General features: G+C 36.9%; 2 protein-coding genes across 2 annotated transcripts; both read left to right on the forward strand.

Annotated features, from left to right (window-relative positions):
- The first annotated feature begins 444 nt into the window (after positions 1-444).
- ctsf (cathepsin F) lies at positions 445-7,349 on the forward strand. Its single transcript, XM_042493758.1, has 14 exons — positions 445-845; positions 1,603-1,713; positions 2,351-2,432; positions 3,228-3,289; positions 3,475-3,547; positions 4,226-4,339; positions 4,495-4,643; positions 4,753-4,849; positions 4,989-5,069; positions 5,266-5,385; positions 5,679-5,743; positions 5,988-6,078; positions 6,158-6,216; positions 6,686-7,349. The coding sequence occupies exons 1-14, from the start codon at positions 600-602 to the stop codon at positions 6,758-6,760; spliced, it is 1,425 nt and encodes a 474-aa protein (XP_042349692.1). The 5' UTR covers positions 445-599; the 3' UTR covers positions 6,761-7,349.
- A 1,894-nt stretch (positions 7,350-9,243) lies between these two features.
- Positions 9,244-12,433, forward strand: eif1ad (eukaryotic translation initiation factor 1A domain containing). The gene is made up of 5 exons (XM_042493404.1): positions 9,244-9,403; positions 9,806-9,924; positions 10,044-10,152; positions 11,646-11,754; positions 11,855-12,433. The coding sequence occupies exons 2-5, from the start codon at positions 9,838-9,840 to the stop codon at positions 12,084-12,086; spliced, it is 537 nt and encodes a 178-aa protein (XP_042349338.1). The 5' UTR covers positions 9,244-9,403; positions 9,806-9,837; the 3' UTR covers positions 12,087-12,433.
- The last annotated feature ends 5,632 nt before the right edge of the window (positions 12,434-18,065 follow it).

Consider the following 18,065-nt stretch of genomic DNA (forward strand, 5'->3'; position numbering starts at 1 on the left):
AAACAAAACAAAACAATAATTTATTATTTTTTCGTAACATACGTTTAAATAGCCTATAAAGTTATCATATTTATAAATATAGTTTTCTGGACAGTTTTCTCTATTTTTCGTGCTTTTTTAATAACCCTCCCATCTTTTTTTGAAACTCTTCCTTCTGGTATTTTTCTTGTTGTCTTCTAATAGTTTATCTCACAAATTTCTTGTTGGTCATTAGTCAAACCACGTTTCAGAGGGTTATCGGTTAACGTTTTCGTATTAGTTTGCATTCACCAATAACCAGTTGATTTGTCTTTTCATCCTAATCATATGGAATGATGTGATATGTTATACGTTTATAACATATTTATATATATATATTAGACAACGTTGCCAAATCACGAGTGTATGTTCTTGAACACACCCCTTCGATTAACACCGCTGTCTCCTCCCACAACCTCATCCCAGCTCTGTTTGGCAACAACACCGGACCGCTGCCTCTTGTATAATCACAACCGATAGCCTGATATCGATTTTTCTTTTAGGAAAACAAACATACCTCTTTAACTGAGCAAGGACGGGAAACTAGTCCCTCTTCTCTTTGACGACACACCAGAGAAAACATGGTGGTCGGATCCCGCTGTCCGGTAATCCCGTGGCTGGCCTTGGCCGCCGTGCTGGGTTCGGTATTCGGGCTTGGTGAGGACATCGACCGGCCTCTCTTCGGGCCTCCGGGCTCTCCAATCCGTCTGCATGAGTCCGACCCCGGGCTGAAGAAGGCTCTGGAGTTCGCCGAGGAGCGCTACAACCGGGGATCCAATGCCATGCACCTCCGCAAAATCAGCCGGCTCATCTCCGCCAGCAAACAGGTAACGTAACATAAACAAAGACCTGGTTTTATCTGTTTTTTAAAAAAAATATTTTAAAGTCGCAGAATTTTAGAATTATATTTTGTTATACGAGAGTTGCGTAAACGAGAAATGTTGGTTGTATTATGATTTGTGACATAATGTGCTCATTTTTTTTGGTGTAAACAACAGGCGGGGGCTATTTAAATCTGCGCAATGTTAGCAACAGTTAGCTGAACAAAGGCCGGAAAGAAGGTGACTTACCTTCAAAATAATGGCATAACTGGTTTCAGTGGTTTAAGTGTTCCTAAATTTAAAGAGAACATTTTTATTTTCATAATTCACAGACTTGCTGTCAAATTTGTGTTGTATTTTAACTTTACAAAAAGTCCAAAAAGAAAGGTTTGTGACACCATATGCCTCTTCATAGGTTCACCTTTTAATTCTGTCCGGAAGTCACTTCGTGCAGTTTAACCTGGCTTGACACTACAGACAAACTGCCTCACCAGAGTCAGCACATCCATCTGTGCAGTATGGCCCGATGCCACCAGACTCTCAGTGCAGCAAGAGAAGCATCCAGATACTAGATCATTGTCAGTATACACTGACAGAAAGCTTAATCTGGCTAAATGCCATTCAAATACACATGTATTGCCACTAGTATATTAGACTTTAACACCATTTGAGTCATGTCTAAATAAATGCTTTACTAAGGGCATCATTTCTTATATGAACATTGAAAGTGACCAATGCATGTGTGTATTTTTCTGTTTTCCAGCTGGTTAAGGGTATCCGCTACACCATAACAGTGGAACTGAGTAACACCCAATGTAAAAAATCCGCCATGCTCAGGACATGTGACTTCTATCCCGAGTTACAGAAACTCAAGGTAGGATGTGTGTGTTTGAGTGTGTGGAAGGGAGAGAGAGTGAATGTACAAAAGAAAGTAGGTCACAGTTGTGGTTTTAAAACAGCAGGCTTCTGTAAGACATATGTAATAGAGAATAATAGAATTACTTTATTTTCATTGCACATTGTATAACCTAATTTGCTGTGCAGCTCCTGAAACTGAACACAAACATTCCACACATATACATCCCAAAAACTGGAAAGTGCACATACTTGCGTTGATTTATTATTGCGGCGAGTGTAGTTCTGTTTGTTCAGCAGAGATGTCACCAGTCATCAGATCTTGTGACTTGAGTTTGACTTGAAGTAACTCCAACACGCTAACGCCTCATGTCAAATGTGTATGCTTGCACACACAGCGCTAACACATGACCTTCTTTCTTTTTTGTTTCTTTGCTCCTCTACTCTAAGACTTCATAGTGGAGACCCATTCCATTTGTCTATGGGGAAAAACATGGTCTACATTGAGCTGTTTCACTCATGATAACATAAAGACTTAGAAGAGACATGAATAACAACTCCCAGTTTGGATACTGTATATAACAAATGTAATCCAATTTATTTTCAGTTCAGAATATACAATATCTCTGTCCTGTGTACGTTTCTGTTCATGTCAGACGGAGGTGTGTGTGTTCGAAGTGTGGGACGTCCCCTGGCAGGGCACTTCAACTCTGCTCAAACAAAAGTGCCAGCCTAAAGGTCAGTCAGCAGCCGAAAACGTTGATCATTAAACTTCTGATATTCTTCTTCTTTTTTTTTAGTCACAGCTGTCCAGCAGTCAAAGTGTAGCTGAAAAACACAGCAGTTAGTGACAATGGTTCCTCTGCACTGGTGTCTTGCATTTTTTCTTAACCCAAGAGTCTTAGGTTACCCATAATAACTGTTGGCCTGTGTGGTATAAGTGTTATCCCATGATGCTTGGCTTTCTCTGTAATGAAAGCAGTATTTTCCAACATGACAGTTGCTCTATGGAAATGGTCAAAACAATGTATATATAGAAAATAATCTTTGAAGTGGCATGTTACAACACCATTATGAGTTATAATTGTGGTCCAAGTAATCAAAAAATCCACTTTCATTGAGTGGCACTGATCTTGCCAAGCAGTTTGTGCATGGACATAGTCACAGAACGTTCCCTTCATTTTGACCATATCATGTTCTATAAACTTTGTATGTTGCCAAAAACTAAACTAAACTTTGCTAAATTTGCTGTTATTATGTAACGCTTATGTTTACTTAACTGGTTGATAAGTGATGCTTCATACCAAAGAGGTAAAAAGTTAAATAGTGATTAGTGTACCAGCACATGTTGATTTAAACTTACAAGCAAAATCAATAATAATACATGTCCAAAATTGTTTAACAGCTTCCCACATATTCCCATTACTTGACGTAGTGCTTCAAATCCATAGAGTCACTGTAGCTTTGGACACATGAAACATGATTATAAATGTTCTGTACATTGACTTATTTCTTGGATGTCTCCCTTATCAGTTGAACCGCAACAAGAAGAGACCAACCAGGTTGTAGATGCGTCCACCAGCCAGCCTCTGGAGGTAAAAATGATGAAACGCTCAGATCAATAACAGCTTCACAACAGCATTTATGTTACGTTCCATTTGTTGTCTGCCTCTTATGTACTCCATTGGTTGTGAAAACTGCTTTCATCAGCTTGAACTTGAGATTGAGGATAAGGCCATGTTGTTGATTTTGTGTGTTTATCTGTTTTTTTATCTGGCAGGAGTCTGTGGAGCTGTTGGGCCAGTTCAAAGAGTTCATGGTCAAATACAATAAAGTTTACAGCAGCCAAGAGGGTAAGTGACTGACACCAAAGTATGTGTTGTACATATATAACATATACCAAACATAGCAAAGCGCAAAATGTGCCACCACCTTGTCGACAGATCGTCAACCTCAAATATACTTACAGCTTACTCATGACAGCAATAAAAGAAAACCTTAACATATTCAGAGCTTTTGGAATGAGGACATTCTACATTCATGATGCAATACTTTTTGCCATACCAACATGACTGATTGAAATACGTCTTAGTGAGCTCATGTAAACGAAGAAAAGAAAGACAAAAATAGTAAAAAAAAAAAAAAACACTGATTCCTAAAGCACACAATACTTTAAATAAAGTAAAAATTATTTGATACGATCCATACCACATAAAATAATCCTAAAAACATTAAACAAAGGGTATCTGATCCATCACAAAGGAGCACCATACAATCGATAAAACACAACCACCTATATGGAAATTAGAACCGTAAACAGACTAAAGCCTCTTTCCCACCGCACAAAAAAATACCAAACACCCGCGAACATCTGGCTTTTCAATGCAAGGGGAATGTGTACCATCAGCATTCACACAGGGGTTAAATGACTTTGCAGGGGCATATATAAGCAAGAGATTCAAAGTTTAAAGAACAATGTTCACTGTCAGGTGCCAAATCAAATTTTTCTTTTTTAATCTTTGACCCTGCAGAGGCAGATCATCGTCTGCGCATCTTTCACGAGAACCTGAAGACTGCTGAGAAGCTCCAGTCTTTGGATCAAGGATCAGCTGAGTATGGAGTCACCAAGTTCAGCGACCTAACTGGTACGTGTCTGCATGTGTGTGCATTTCCTTCTATTTCCACACAGTTTCCAATGAGGAAATGCACCTTCTGCTTTTCATGCGTTGCATCAGCTTTTTGTTTGTTTGCTAAAATCCTGGTAAGTAACACAAAAGTTCGCCCTTCTGTTTTTTTCCAGAGGAAGAGTTTCGCTCTATGTACCTGAATCCTCTACTTAGCCAATGGACTCTTCATCGACCAATGAAACCGGCCCCCCCTGCCAGAGGCCCTGCCCCTGCCAGCTGGGATTGGAGGGATCATGGAGCCGTCAGTTCCGTTAAGGACCAGGTACTAACAAACAGATTTAATTATGGGGCAGCCACTCGAAATAACGTGTTACTAAACAATAAATCACACTGTCTACTTCATGCTGATTGGTGTGTGTTTGTTATTGCAGGGGATGTGTGGCTCCTGCTGGGCATTTTCTGTGACGGGCAACATTGAAGGCCAGTGGTTCCTGAAAAATGGGACACTGCTGTCCCTCTCTGAACAAGGTTTGAACACACACACACACACACACAACACAAGACGATACAATAATTCATTAACTTTCTCTTGCAGAATAAAAGATCGCTGTTTGTCTTTGCAGATAAAAAACATGATTTGATTGGTTCATTGATTTGTCCCTCACAGAGCTGGTTGACTGTGATGGGCTGGATCAGGCGTGCAGAGGAGGGCTGCCATCAAATGCTTATGAAGCTATTGAGAAGCTTGGTAAGAAAGACAAGGGTGGAGGAAGTGTGATGTTTGCAACCATTTTTAAAATCCAAATCCTGTCCCCATTATTATATATATTTTTCAAGGAAATTACAGCTGTGTATTGGCTAGTAGCGGCCTGCAAAGGGTACATGTGATTTATGCTGAGTGCCAGCTTTAACCTTTAAATCTTCATCATTCTTGTGTTGTTTAGGTGGTCTGGAGACAGAGACTGACTACTCATACACCGGGCAAAAGCAGAGGTGCGACTTCACCAGCATGAAGGTGGCCGCCTACATCAACAGCTCTGTGGAGCTGTCCAAAGACGAGAAGGGTGAGTGGGCTGTGCGAAAAGAGAGGCGATGAAGGGAAGACAAAGCACTGATAAACATGTCAACATAAAATATCACTAAAATACACACTAACAAGCCTTTATTTGATCTGAAAGGGGCACTAATTAGATTAAACAAAGTAATGGTAATGACATAACTGTTTCCTACTTCAAAGACAAATACATAGAGGGTGTAAATGGGTGTTAAAATTGCAGATATATTCATCGTACTACAAATTTCAGCCGTCTGGCCATTTGAACAAAGAGCCTTTAAGTGTGTTTTTTTTTCTCCTCAGAAATTGCAGCCTGGCTGGCTGAGAATGGACCGATCTCCGTTGCACTGAATGCATTTGCCATGCAGGTGAGCACCAGTGTCCACCACAGTGTTGACACATTTAGCACACTGCCATCACCTTCATGTATAAGTACGTAACTGCATAACGTGAGTCAAAGTAGCAAGAAGTACAATATTGAGGTAAATGTACTTCATTACTGTCAACCACAGCAAGAGATAAAATCATGTCAAAATATATGATGTTTTCCCTAGAATGTGATCATCAGCATTTAACTATATTTAAATCATTTTGTCTTTTAAATGTCTGTAGTTCTACAGGAAGGGTGTGTCTCACCCTCTGAAGATCTTCTGCAACCCCTGGATGATTGACCACGCTGTGCTGATGGTGGGATACGGAGAACGTAAGTGTTTTTATCCAGTTTTTATCCTGGCTTCACTGACCGGCTTCCTACTCATGTATCAATGTTCCTGTGCTTTCAGGTAAAGGTGTCCCATTCTGGGCCATCAAAAACAGCTGGGGGGAGGATTATGGAGAGCAGGTAAGACAACCCCATCTACAGACTTTGCTCAGGCATTAGAGAAAGAGAAAAAAATAAGATTTATATTAGCATCTAATTTAAATCTATTTATATTATTATTGGAAATTAAGAAACCAGAACCCTTGCTCTAATTTTAGAATTAAAGATCTCACCAGAATTTCATGAGATGAACAGACGAAGTAAAAACCAGTCACTGGTGTCACGTCTCACTGGAAATGTGACTGTGCTTAATTGCAAGTGACAATGCAAAACATCAACAGGGCCACCGTCTGGAGTTATACTGTGGTGTTGCACCATATTGTAAAAAAAAACAACTACTGTTTTGTATTATATTGCATTAAATTAGATGATTTGATGACACAGTTTAAAAAAGAATAAATAAATAGATAAAATAAAGTGTCCTCTGTACTTTGTTGCTGCCCTAATAACATTGTATGTGTGATTTCTGTTCCCTCAATCTGTCATACAGGGTTACTACTACCTATACAGAGGCTCCAATGCCTGTGGGATCAACAAGATGTGCTCATCTGCTGTCGTCAACTAAAGCACTAACATACTCACAAATACACACACACACACACACACACATGCTATCATACTTCATGTACCACAGTTTCCAGCTGCTCCCCCCTTTGCACAAGTCACACACACATTTAAATCAGAACGCATGATTCCAACCAGACACATAAAAAGTCCTGCTGATGTTACTTTTCCATTAAACCAGACCAGTGTTCCCCCCTGATACCTCACACCTCATGTCAGTTTACCGAAAACATACCAGCTCTAATAAAGATAGCCTCACTGAGGAATTTTATAGTAGTTTTAAAGTATGTACGCATCTCATTCCGTTAGTCCGTCAGGTCACAATGATTGCTGTGTTTTAGGGAGTTTTGGTTTTAACTTGTCTTTCCTCACAGTAACTGAGCCCTCAATTGATAAAGAGTGTGCACTAGTCGTAGTTCTGTCTCGTGTGAGTTCTCCTGGATGTTTTGTTACAAGTGTCAAGCTAATGCTATATAGGGTTTTACCTTATATTGATCTGCACATTACTACATTACTGCTATGTAATTTTAAGAATTGCTGTAAGACAGTGAGAAATGAATGAGGATTGAATAATAAAGTGTGGAATCCTATTCTTTATTGACAATATCATTTTATTATATGCAACGAAACAACAGAATAAAACATCAATTCAAAATACAAACAAATGCAACATAAAAATTTCTGGTTTCCTCAGAAATGTTTAGCACGGGTGCCCAGGCAGGTCATTTGAAAATCTTGTGTGGCAGGCCAAGGCTAAAAGCCATAACTATATTTCATGAATTTTCTTATGCTGTTGAGGTATACAGGCTAGTTGGAAAGTATTGTCAGAATATTCCTCTTTTCCACCAAAATATGCGTGTACATTCATGTTTTTATAACACGGATAAACCCGCTTTCCCATTGCCAGTAGAGCCGAGCTGTGTACGCTGTAGCGCATCAGACAAGGATGTGTTTTGGTGCATCCATTTGACGCCATGGAAAGACCAGAGAATAAACAGTAGACAGCAGTATGGACAGAGGTCTGAAAACTTTACAGTGCTTACTTCTCTTTATGTATTTCTTAGTTATTCTGTCTCTCTTTCAAACTTGGCGCAGTCTAATGAAGATCAATGTTTAAGTGCTGCTTAGAAGGAAACAGACGGTAATTCAGTGGCAGTGTGTCATTGCATATCTCTAGTTAAGGAGCTGAAATGAGCACGTTCACCCAGACGTTGTGTTTCCACAAATGTCAGTCAAAGCCAGAAGCAAGAATCACCTGTGACTACTACAGTCATGTTAGCTGGTGTTAGTGTGTTTTTGTACAGTGGGAAAGAGGCTACAAAGAGTAAGGGAATCCCACACTGACATACTTTAGTTTCATATTTTACAGTTAACTTAATTATGAAAAATTATATACGTGCATGGATTAATACAGGTACAGTTAACATTTTGAGTTTCACAACAATAATGTTCTAGTGTGTTATGAATCTGTTCAAAGTAACATGCTTTAAGTGATTCATTGCTCTTCAAATAGGTTCTCCTTTCCCTGAAAAGATGATCATACAGCTTTGACTGAAATTAGTGCATTGTCTCAAAGGAATAAAACATTTACTGGGAACAAGCTTCTCAAATTTAGGGGAAACTCATGGGTACCTATAGAACTTATTTTCATTCTGCTTCAGATGTCTTGAGGTGAGAGTTTAAATGAGCTATTTGAAAAGGGCTATGCAGTTGTTCCCCTTGCTAAAATTATGCCTAAGTATGGACCATTGTTAAGCCCCCTTCCTGACAAACTATGCCGACGTGGTTGGCACTAATGACACCAATAGATGGCTTATGGTTAGGGCTGGGGTTACCTTGTCTAGTTTTACAAAATACAAATACACAACTGTGTAAGGGTGGCACCAATGTTATAGCCTACTGTCTATATAAATATAGTCTAGGATTAAGGTTATAAAATATATATATTGACTTTATTCAGAAATCCCAATGAAAGTCACATTACTAAAGTTAAAGTGACCCATGAAAAATTTAAGTGGAGACAATAAATAATACAATAGACAATTATTCATCAGCCTTGTGCAAAAACTGGTGAAAGGTAACGTTATTTTAAAAAAAAGGTTTATCTTGAGTTGCCTGCAAGTACACGTTGACAACATTGAATGTTAGTGATTTTGAATATTGCTCAAGTTCAGAGTAAAACTAAACTCTATTTCCCACAATGCAATGGCATTGCAACGGAAGGCGTAGACCTGTGTAGGTTAGTAGATTTTAAGAAACAAAATTCTGAACTTTTGAACTTCTGAAATTTACTATATAGTCAGACAGTTAATAGCAATTGATGCTAAGTGTCAAACTTAAATTCTAATGCCTACGTTTTAACCAGGAATGTAAACTGTAATTCCCAGTCCTGATGGCATAGCCATTTAGCCTAAAGGAAAACGAAAATTAGATAGTGACCTTTATTTTGAAAAGGGTAGACTCCTTGACACCGGAAGTGTACCATTTAGTGTTGTCAGAAAACAGGAACGCATGTGGTCTGGCTTTTCTTATAAAATATCAACGTGTCTATTTTCTAAAGCTATTTTAGCTCCTTTCAAGCTGCCCAAAAACAGTCTTTGTGTCGAAGAGGAACTATTGACGTCGCTGTTTTCTCTCTTTCAAGGTTGTTATATAACCTGCTAACGCAGTTTAGAAGGAGATAAGGTTTAGAGATAGCTAATATTAGCTCAGATGGCTAAAGCAGTGGTTTATATATTTAAAGTAGATACTCGCTAACGTTTCGAGCTAACAAGCTAGCATAATACGTTTATGGAAATGCCAAGTGTTGTCATTCATCCAAACATTGAAACTGCGGTAGACAAAGTTTTGTAAAAGTTGCTAAGCTAACTGATTATTTATTTGTGTGCGCTTAGCTAGTTTTCACGTTAACAAGTCAGACTTGAGTTTTATCACGTTCTTTATCAAATCTTCTGTCCACGTTTAGTGTTCCCCAAATGTATTCTAATGTGAACACAGGTGAGTGCATCACTGTTAACCTGCACTTTGACCACTCTTCTTCCCTCAGCTGGCGAGTGAATCTGAAGCTCACCGTTTACAATGTCACAGGCCACGAAACGCAAACATGTTGTAAAGGAGGTTCTTGGAGACTTCGTCACACCCACAGAAAACCAGCAGATTGTGAAGGTGAGCTGTGTGTTGACTGCATTGTGTTTAATGCATTGTCAGTAAACAGTCAAACACATTACAGCAAGCAGCAAGACATTTTCCTCACAGGATCTCAATCTCTACCTGTGTAATTGCAGGTTACTGGTAGCCGTGGTAACAACCTCCATGAAACTGTCACAGCCCAGGGTGAGACTTTCCTGGTGAGCATGCCCACCAAATTCCGCAAGAACATCTGGATCAAGAGAGGTAAGTGATGGAGAGTGATGATTAGATTGTATATAAAAACAGAGATTATTTTTTCATAGTAAAATAGTACATAGGTTGCATATTTCCAAATCTAAGATAAGTAAATGGTTTCCCTCCATCTCTTCTTTGTGCGACAAGTGCCGATCTAATGAAGCCACTTGAATACACTGCTATATTCTGTGTACTAAGATTCATAAATACTCTTTTTGGCAATCTCACATTCAATATACAATGAATTAATATTACAATACACGGAAGCATTGCATTTTATGTTTCTATTTGCTGGTAGGCCATTACAATGAGTAAGAGTAAGAGTTTGCACATATGACGTTATTTCTCAGAATCAGTGACAACGTTCAATTTTAAGTTGTCCCATCAATTTGCAAAAAAAAAAAAAACACCTATAGACACTGCAGCATGCACTGCAATTTATAGGAAAGCTAGCATGAAATCAGTGTGCAACAATTTTAAAAGAATATCCCACGAAATCCTTGAGGTACTGGTCTAGACATGTGGGGCTTCTGATGTTTTTTTCTGAGTGGTCTGCAGATTTTAAAAAAATAATGATTTGATAATTTGGCATTTCCTGTTTTTTTTCAAGAGAAAAGACATTGATATGATATCATATAGGGATGTGCTAATCGAACTGGAAGGATGGGTATCGGGCCACATCAAAGCATTTTTTAAGTGATCAAGATCGGTTATTGTTAGCATGCGTCCCACCCTATCATTTGTTTACGTCTGCCATCAAGGTGTTTTGCAGCAGATGTTCAGGTTTTATTGTATTGCTGCTTCTCCAATATGTAGAAACAGATTTTTTCCATGTTCAGCTGAAGCTCCTACATCACTGTAAGTGGAATTGAAATTTTTGTTGTTCAGTGAACAAGTTTTATTATAATGCTGTAAAAAGAGGAATTGTGACAGATCTTTATTTTTTGTGACTGGTAATGTTAAAGTCCAGCTAAAACACTACTTTGAGGTGGAATATTGATTAATTTACTCATTTATAGTGTGCTACTGAAAAAAATGCTGCACTAAGTGGAATTGTGATAAGAGACATTTACAAATATTTTTAGTTAGTTTACTTAATTATATTGTAAAAATAAAGTAAAAAAAAAAGTTAGATGCTGACATGTTTTGTATTGCATTGCAGAGCTGTTAGACTTTCAAGCATACACTGGATTCATTTGAATAACTTTAAACTACTTAAATTATGCACTGTGCAGCTTTGTTATCCAGGTAAATTCAAGTATCGGATTGGGACTCTGTATCTCTGTATGATATAGTCAATATCAAATGACTTCAGTCAGGATCAGGGTCAAAAAAATTAGGTCGGGACATCCCTAATATCAATAGAAGGGACCAAAATTAGTGATTAATGTAATGATGTGTTCATAAGTTTTGGCTGGAAGAAAAATCTTTTTTGTTTTTATTAATAATGACCTTTTGATTTTTGTTCACATTTCATGAATGTCTGCTTTCTGATCTGGAAGGTGACTATGTGATTGTGGATCCCATTGAGGAAGGAGAGAAGGTGAAGGCAGAGATCAGCTTCATTCTCTACAAAGATCACATTCAGTACCTGCAGAAACAGCAGCTCTGGTGAGCGCACACACACATGTAAACACACATCACACAATCAGCATCATTTTGTCAACTGTAACTGAGTTTTATTGTGTGTTTTCCCTTCACTTCCTGTCAGGCCAGAGGGGTTTACAGAGGAGCCGTCAGAGAAGGAAACGACAAACAATCAGCAGAAAAAGGAAGAGGAAACAGAGAGCAAAGACGAGGAATTCAGTGACTCTGAAGATGATGAGAGCGATCTCTTTGTGAACACTAACCGCTGTAACTACCAGTACAGTGAGAGTGAGGAGGAGGACAGTGAGGAGGAAGATGATGATGATGAAGAGGAAAGGACAGAAAATGGTTCATAGTGGCAGCACCGAGGACACGGACAAGCTAAAGGAGGGATGTGAAAATGATGACAGTGTGCTCGGCAGTGTGCTCGACAGCTGTGCTGCCGCTGTCACTGACCCTGGACGGCCTGTGGTAGACGTTAAATGGCTGGGCTCATTCAGTGGACCTGAATTGAATTAAACAAAATAAGTCTTGTTTGTTAAATTGCTAGACAGAAAATGGTAATGCCAAACTTAAACTAAAATTGCAAGAATTACATGTTTAAATCAGTTTTGACTGTACTCTCGCTGTCTCTCGCATGTTTATATTCTGTTTTATACATTCATCCTCCTTTACGGGACAAAATAAATCTATTAGAAACCCACAAAATTGCATTACTCAAAACCTTGTTGTAGCTGACCAAACATGCTTCTATTTATTAGTTTAGACTAGTAAAGAAAGTCCAGGGTGTAGTGGGAATAGAAACACCTTTAACTAGCTGGATTAACACAGCTTTAAAGAGCTCTTCTTTGTAATGCTCATTGTTTTGATATGATTTTCTAAAGAATGCAGCTGTGTCACAAACACTGAAAGACTGCTTGTGACTGCTTTAGGCCTCATCTTTTACTTACATTCCTTACCCAGATGCTAATTTTTGGTTGTGTAATGATGTGAGGTGTGCTTTTCATCATTTGGATTTAACATTGTCATTCTCCATTTCTAAAAAATGTCTTTCTTTTTATTTGATATTCAAAGAGCTATCTCAAGCATGGATATGAAAATAGTATCATAATACTTTAGGTAAAACTATTGAACTGTGCATTTGTGGTGCCACTGGAGCCAGTTCTGCAGAAAGCTTTGACTTAACACATTTAACTCCCAGGAGCTTGGTGAGACAACATACTTCACATGTAAAGTGGTGCTGATTGCGTACCCTGAACAGCTCGAGTGGAAGCCATAATGCTGTGAAAATTTGCAATATTGCACAGGCTGTTTATTTGGTGCAATTTGGGCAAGTGAAACATTCAGTATTGATAAACTTTGTTTAAAAGGCTCTGTTACCAGGCAGAGGAGGGGCAGGTCTTTAGGATGAGAGACCATAGACTGAATATATAAAGGTGGACAACAACACGCCCCCACTTATCCTCACGATACTCAATGAGGTGAAATGATCCGGGATATGGGGTCTGCAATCTTCCTCTGGTGAAGTTATTCGGAGCCAGAGTCTGTGCAGTAGCGATATCTGTGGTAGGGGAGTTCCTGCCAAAACCCCTGTCTGACCAATCATGAGGAGCTACATTGAATGCCAGTGCATAGATGGGCACACATAGCTGTGAATCATGGTGGAAAATCCCCTGTTTATATACTCATATACTTATATATACTCATGAAAACCAAACTTAAAATAAAAAATAAAATCCCTTGAGCAAATATGGTGATGAGAAATTCCCATTAACTAACATCAGAGGGGCGAGATTTATGACAGACAACAGTCAGTCAGTCATTCATTTTCTGTAATCGCTTGTCCTCGTAAGGGTCGCGGGGGGGCTGGAGCCAATCCCAGCTGTCATCGGGCGGAAGGCGGGGTACACCCTGGACAGGTCGCCAGACTATCGCAGGGCCTACACATATAGACAGACAAACATACATGCTCACAGTCACACTTAAGGGCAATTTAGAGTCACCAATCAACCTGAGCTGCATGTCTTTGGACTGTGGGAGAAAGCGGAAGACCCCGGAGAGAACCCACGCAGACACGGGGAGAACATGCAAACTCCGTACAGAACCTGGGACCCTCTTGCTGTGAGGCAACAGTGCTAACCACGACGCCACCGTGCTGCCCACAGACAACGGTAACCATTGAAATTGAAAAATTACACTTTGGTGGAAAAGTCATGTTGTCCATTTTAAATATTGACTTTTTTGGACCATTTTTTCAACAGGCTATACTATAAAAAAGCTCATGATGCTGTTCAATGACTTTTTTCAGCATCTGGAAGATCACTTTAATTGACGATTTTTTGACCAAAATATTGACGTTTTATACCATTTTCCACTTTTTTGACCATTTTTCCCTGAGCTATAGTATGGCTTTTTTTTCCAAACGAAACTTTGGCCTACAATATTCAAAATATTGACTTTTTAGACCATTTTTTCAACAGACTATAGTATAAACAGCATCAACATGCTGTTCCATGACTTTTTTCAGCATTTCGAAGGATCACTTTTTTGACAATTTTTCCCTGAGCTATAGTATGGCGTTTTTCTCCATACTATACTTTGGCCTGAGAAACTAAAAATATTGACTTTTTAGACCATTTCTTCAACAGGCTATACTATAAACAGCCGAAACATGCTGTTCTATGACTTTTTTCAGCGATTTGAAGGATCACTTTTTTGACCATTTTTCCCTGCGATATAGTATGGCATTTTTCTCAATACTAAACTTTGGCCTGAAACACTCAAAATATTGACTTTTTAGACCATTTTTTCAACAGGCTGTAATATTAAAACCCCAAGCATGCTGTTCTATGACTTTTTTTCAGTATTTGGAGAGATCACTTTTATGACCATTTTTCCCTGAGCTATAGTATGGCGTTTTTCTCCATACTAAACTTTGGCCTGAAACACTCAAAATATTGACTTTTTAGACCATTTCTTCAACAGGCTATCTTGTAAAGAGCCTAAACATGCTGTTCCGTGACTTTTTTCAGCAATTTGAAGGATCACTTTTTTGACCATATTTCCCTGAGCTATAGCATGTCATTTTTCTCCATACTAAACCTTGGCCTAAAACACTCAAAATATTGAATTTTTTGACCACTTTTTCAACACTTTGGCCTAAAACTCTCAAAATATTGACTTTTTAGACCATTTTTTCAACAGAATTACACTATAAACAGCATCAACATGCTGTTCTGTGACTTTTTTTTCAGTATTTTCGAAAGATCACTTTTTTGACCTTTTTTTCCCTGAGCTATAGTATGGCGTTTTTCTCCATACTAAACTTTGGCCTCAAAAACTCAAAATATTGACTTTTTAGACCATTTTTTTTTTACAGATTACACTATAAAACAGCCCAACATGCTGTTCAATGACTTTTTTTTTTCAGTATTTCGAAAGATCACTTTTTTTTTCAGCGACCATTTTTTTGACCTGAGCTATAGTATGGCGTTTTTCTCCATACTAAACTTTGGCCTAAAACTCAAAAAAATATTGACTTTTTAGACCATTTTTTTCAACAGATTACACTATAAAAAGCCCAAACATGCTGTTCAGTGACTTTTTTTTTTTTATTTCGAAAGATCACTTTTTTGACCTTTTTTTCCTGAGCTATAGTATGGCGTTTTTTCCATACTAAACTTTGGCCTCAAACACTCAAAATATTGACTTTTTAGACCATTTTTTCAACAAATTACACTATAAACAGCCCAAACATGCTGTGTTCATGACTTTTTTTTTTTATTTTTTCGAAAGATCACTTTTTTGACCTTTTTTTTTTTTGAGCTATAGTATGGCGTTTTTTCCATACTAAACTTTGGCCTCAAAAACTCAAAAAATTGACTTTTTTTTTTCACCATTTTTTTTTTTTTTACTATAAACAGCAACAACATGCTGTTCAATGACTTTTTTTTTCAGTATTTTTTTTTTCAGAAGAGATCACTTTTTTGACCTTTTTTTTTTTGAGCTATAGTATGAGGCGTTTTTTTTGACTCCATACCATAAACTTTGGCTTTGGCCCGCTCAAAATATTGACTTTTTAGACCATTTTTTTTTTCAGATTACACTATAAAAGCATCAACATGCTGTTCTATGACTTTTTTCAGTATTTTTGAAAGATCACTTTTTTGACCTTTTTTCCCTGAGCTATAGTATGGCGTTTTTCTCCATACTAAACTTTGGCCTCAAACGCTCAAAATATTGACTTTTTACCATTTTTTTTTTTTTTATTTATAAACAGCTTTTTAAACATGCTGTTCAATGACTTTTTTTTCAGTATTTTTCAGGAGAGATCACTTTTTTTTTGACCTTTTTTCCCTGAGCTATAGTATGGCGTTTTTCTCCATACTAAACTTTGGCCTTTTTTTCTCAACACTCAAAATATTGACTTTTTTTTATTTTTTTTTCAAATTACACTATAAAAAACTTTGCCAAAATATTGACATTTTTAGACTGTTTTTTCAACAGACTTTTTTCAGCTGTTTTTTTTCAGTATTTCGAAAGATCACTTTTTTTTTTTGACCTTTTTTCCCTGAGCTATAGTATGGCGTTTTTTTTCCCATACTAAACTTTGGCCTCAAACACTCAAAATATTGACTTTTTAGACCATTTTTTTTTTCAACAGATTACACTATAAAACAGCCTGAACATGCTGTTCTGTGACTTTTTTCAGTATTTTTGAAAGATCACTTTTTTGACCTTTTTTCCCTGAGCTATAGTATGGCGTTTTTTCCATACTAAACTTTGGCCTTTTTAAACTCAAAAATATTGACTTTTTAGACCATTTTTTCAACAGATTACACTATAAACAGCCCAAACATGCTGTTCTGACTTTTTTTCAGTTTTGAAAGATTTTTTTTTTTTCCTTTTTTTTTTGAGCTATAGTATGGCGTTTTTTCCCTACTAAACTTTGGCCTTTTTTGCTCAAAATATTGACTTTTTAGACCATTTTTTTTCAACAATTACAACTATTAAATATTGAACATGCTTTTTAGACCATTTTTTTCAACAGATGCAGTTCTAACAGCCTTTTGCTGTTCAGTGACTTTTTTCAGTATTCGAGAGATCACTTTTTTTCCTTTTTTCCCTGAGCTATAGTATGGCGTTTTTTCCATACTAAACTTTTGGCCTAAAACTCTCAAAATATTGACTTTTTTTTAACCATTTTTTCAACAGATTACTATAAACAGCACTATAAACATGCTGTTCAATGACTTTTTTTTTTTCAGTATTTCGAGAGATTTTTTTTTTTTGACCTTTTTTTTTTGAGCTATAGTATGGCGTTTTTTCTCCATACTAAACTTTGGCCTTTTTTTGCTCAAAATATTGACTTTTTAGACCATTTTTTTTTTTTACAAATTACACTATAAACAGCCCAAACATGCTGTTCTATGACTTTTTTTTTTTCAGTTTTGAAAGATCACTTTTTTTTTGACCTTTTTTTTCCCTGAGCTATAGTATGGCGTTTTTTTTTTTCCATACTAAACTTTGGCCTAAAACTCTCAAAAATTGACTTTTTAGACCATTTTTTTTTTTCAACAAAATATTTTTTATAGACCATTTTTTTCAACAGCCATATAAAAAGCATGAACATGCTGTGCTGTTCATGACTTTTTTCAGTATTTGGAGAAAGATCACTTTTTTTTGACCTTTTTTTTCCCTGAGCTATAGTATGGCGTTTTTCTCCATACTAAACTTTGGCCTAAAACTCTCAAAATATTGACTTTTTAGACCATTTTTTTTTTTTCAACAGATTTTTTTATAAAACAGCCCAAATGCTGTTCTATGACTTTTTTTATTTGAAAGATCACTTTTTTTTTTTTTTTTTTTTGAGCTTTTAGTATGGCGTTTTTTTTCCATACTAAACTTTGGCTTTTTCTCTCAAAATATTGACTTTTTTTAACCATTTTTTTTTAGAACAGACTTACTTTTTTTAAACAGCCTTTTATGCTGCTTTCAATGACTTTTTTTTTCAGCATTTTTTTTTTTTTTTTGACTTTTTTTTTGAGCTATAGTTTGACCTTTTTTCCCTGAGCTTTTGGTTTTTTTTTACTAAACTAAACTTTGGCCTTTTTTTCAAAATATTGAAAATTTTTTTTACCATTTTTTTTTTTTAACAGATTACACTATAAAACAGCCCGAAACATGCTGTTCTATGACTTTTTTCAGTTTTGAAAGATTACTTTTTTGACCTTTTTTTCCCTGAGCTATAGTTTTTTCCATACTAAACTTTGGCCTCAAACTTCAAAATATTGACTTTTTAACCATTTTTTTTTTTTATTTTTTTTTTTTAAAAA

Source organism: Plectropomus leopardus, chromosome 9, assembly GCF_008729295.1.
Source record: "Plectropomus leopardus isolate mb chromosome 9, YSFRI_Pleo_2.0, whole genome shotgun sequence".
Lineage (NCBI taxonomy): Eukaryota > Metazoa > Chordata > Actinopteri > Perciformes > Serranidae > Plectropomus > Plectropomus leopardus.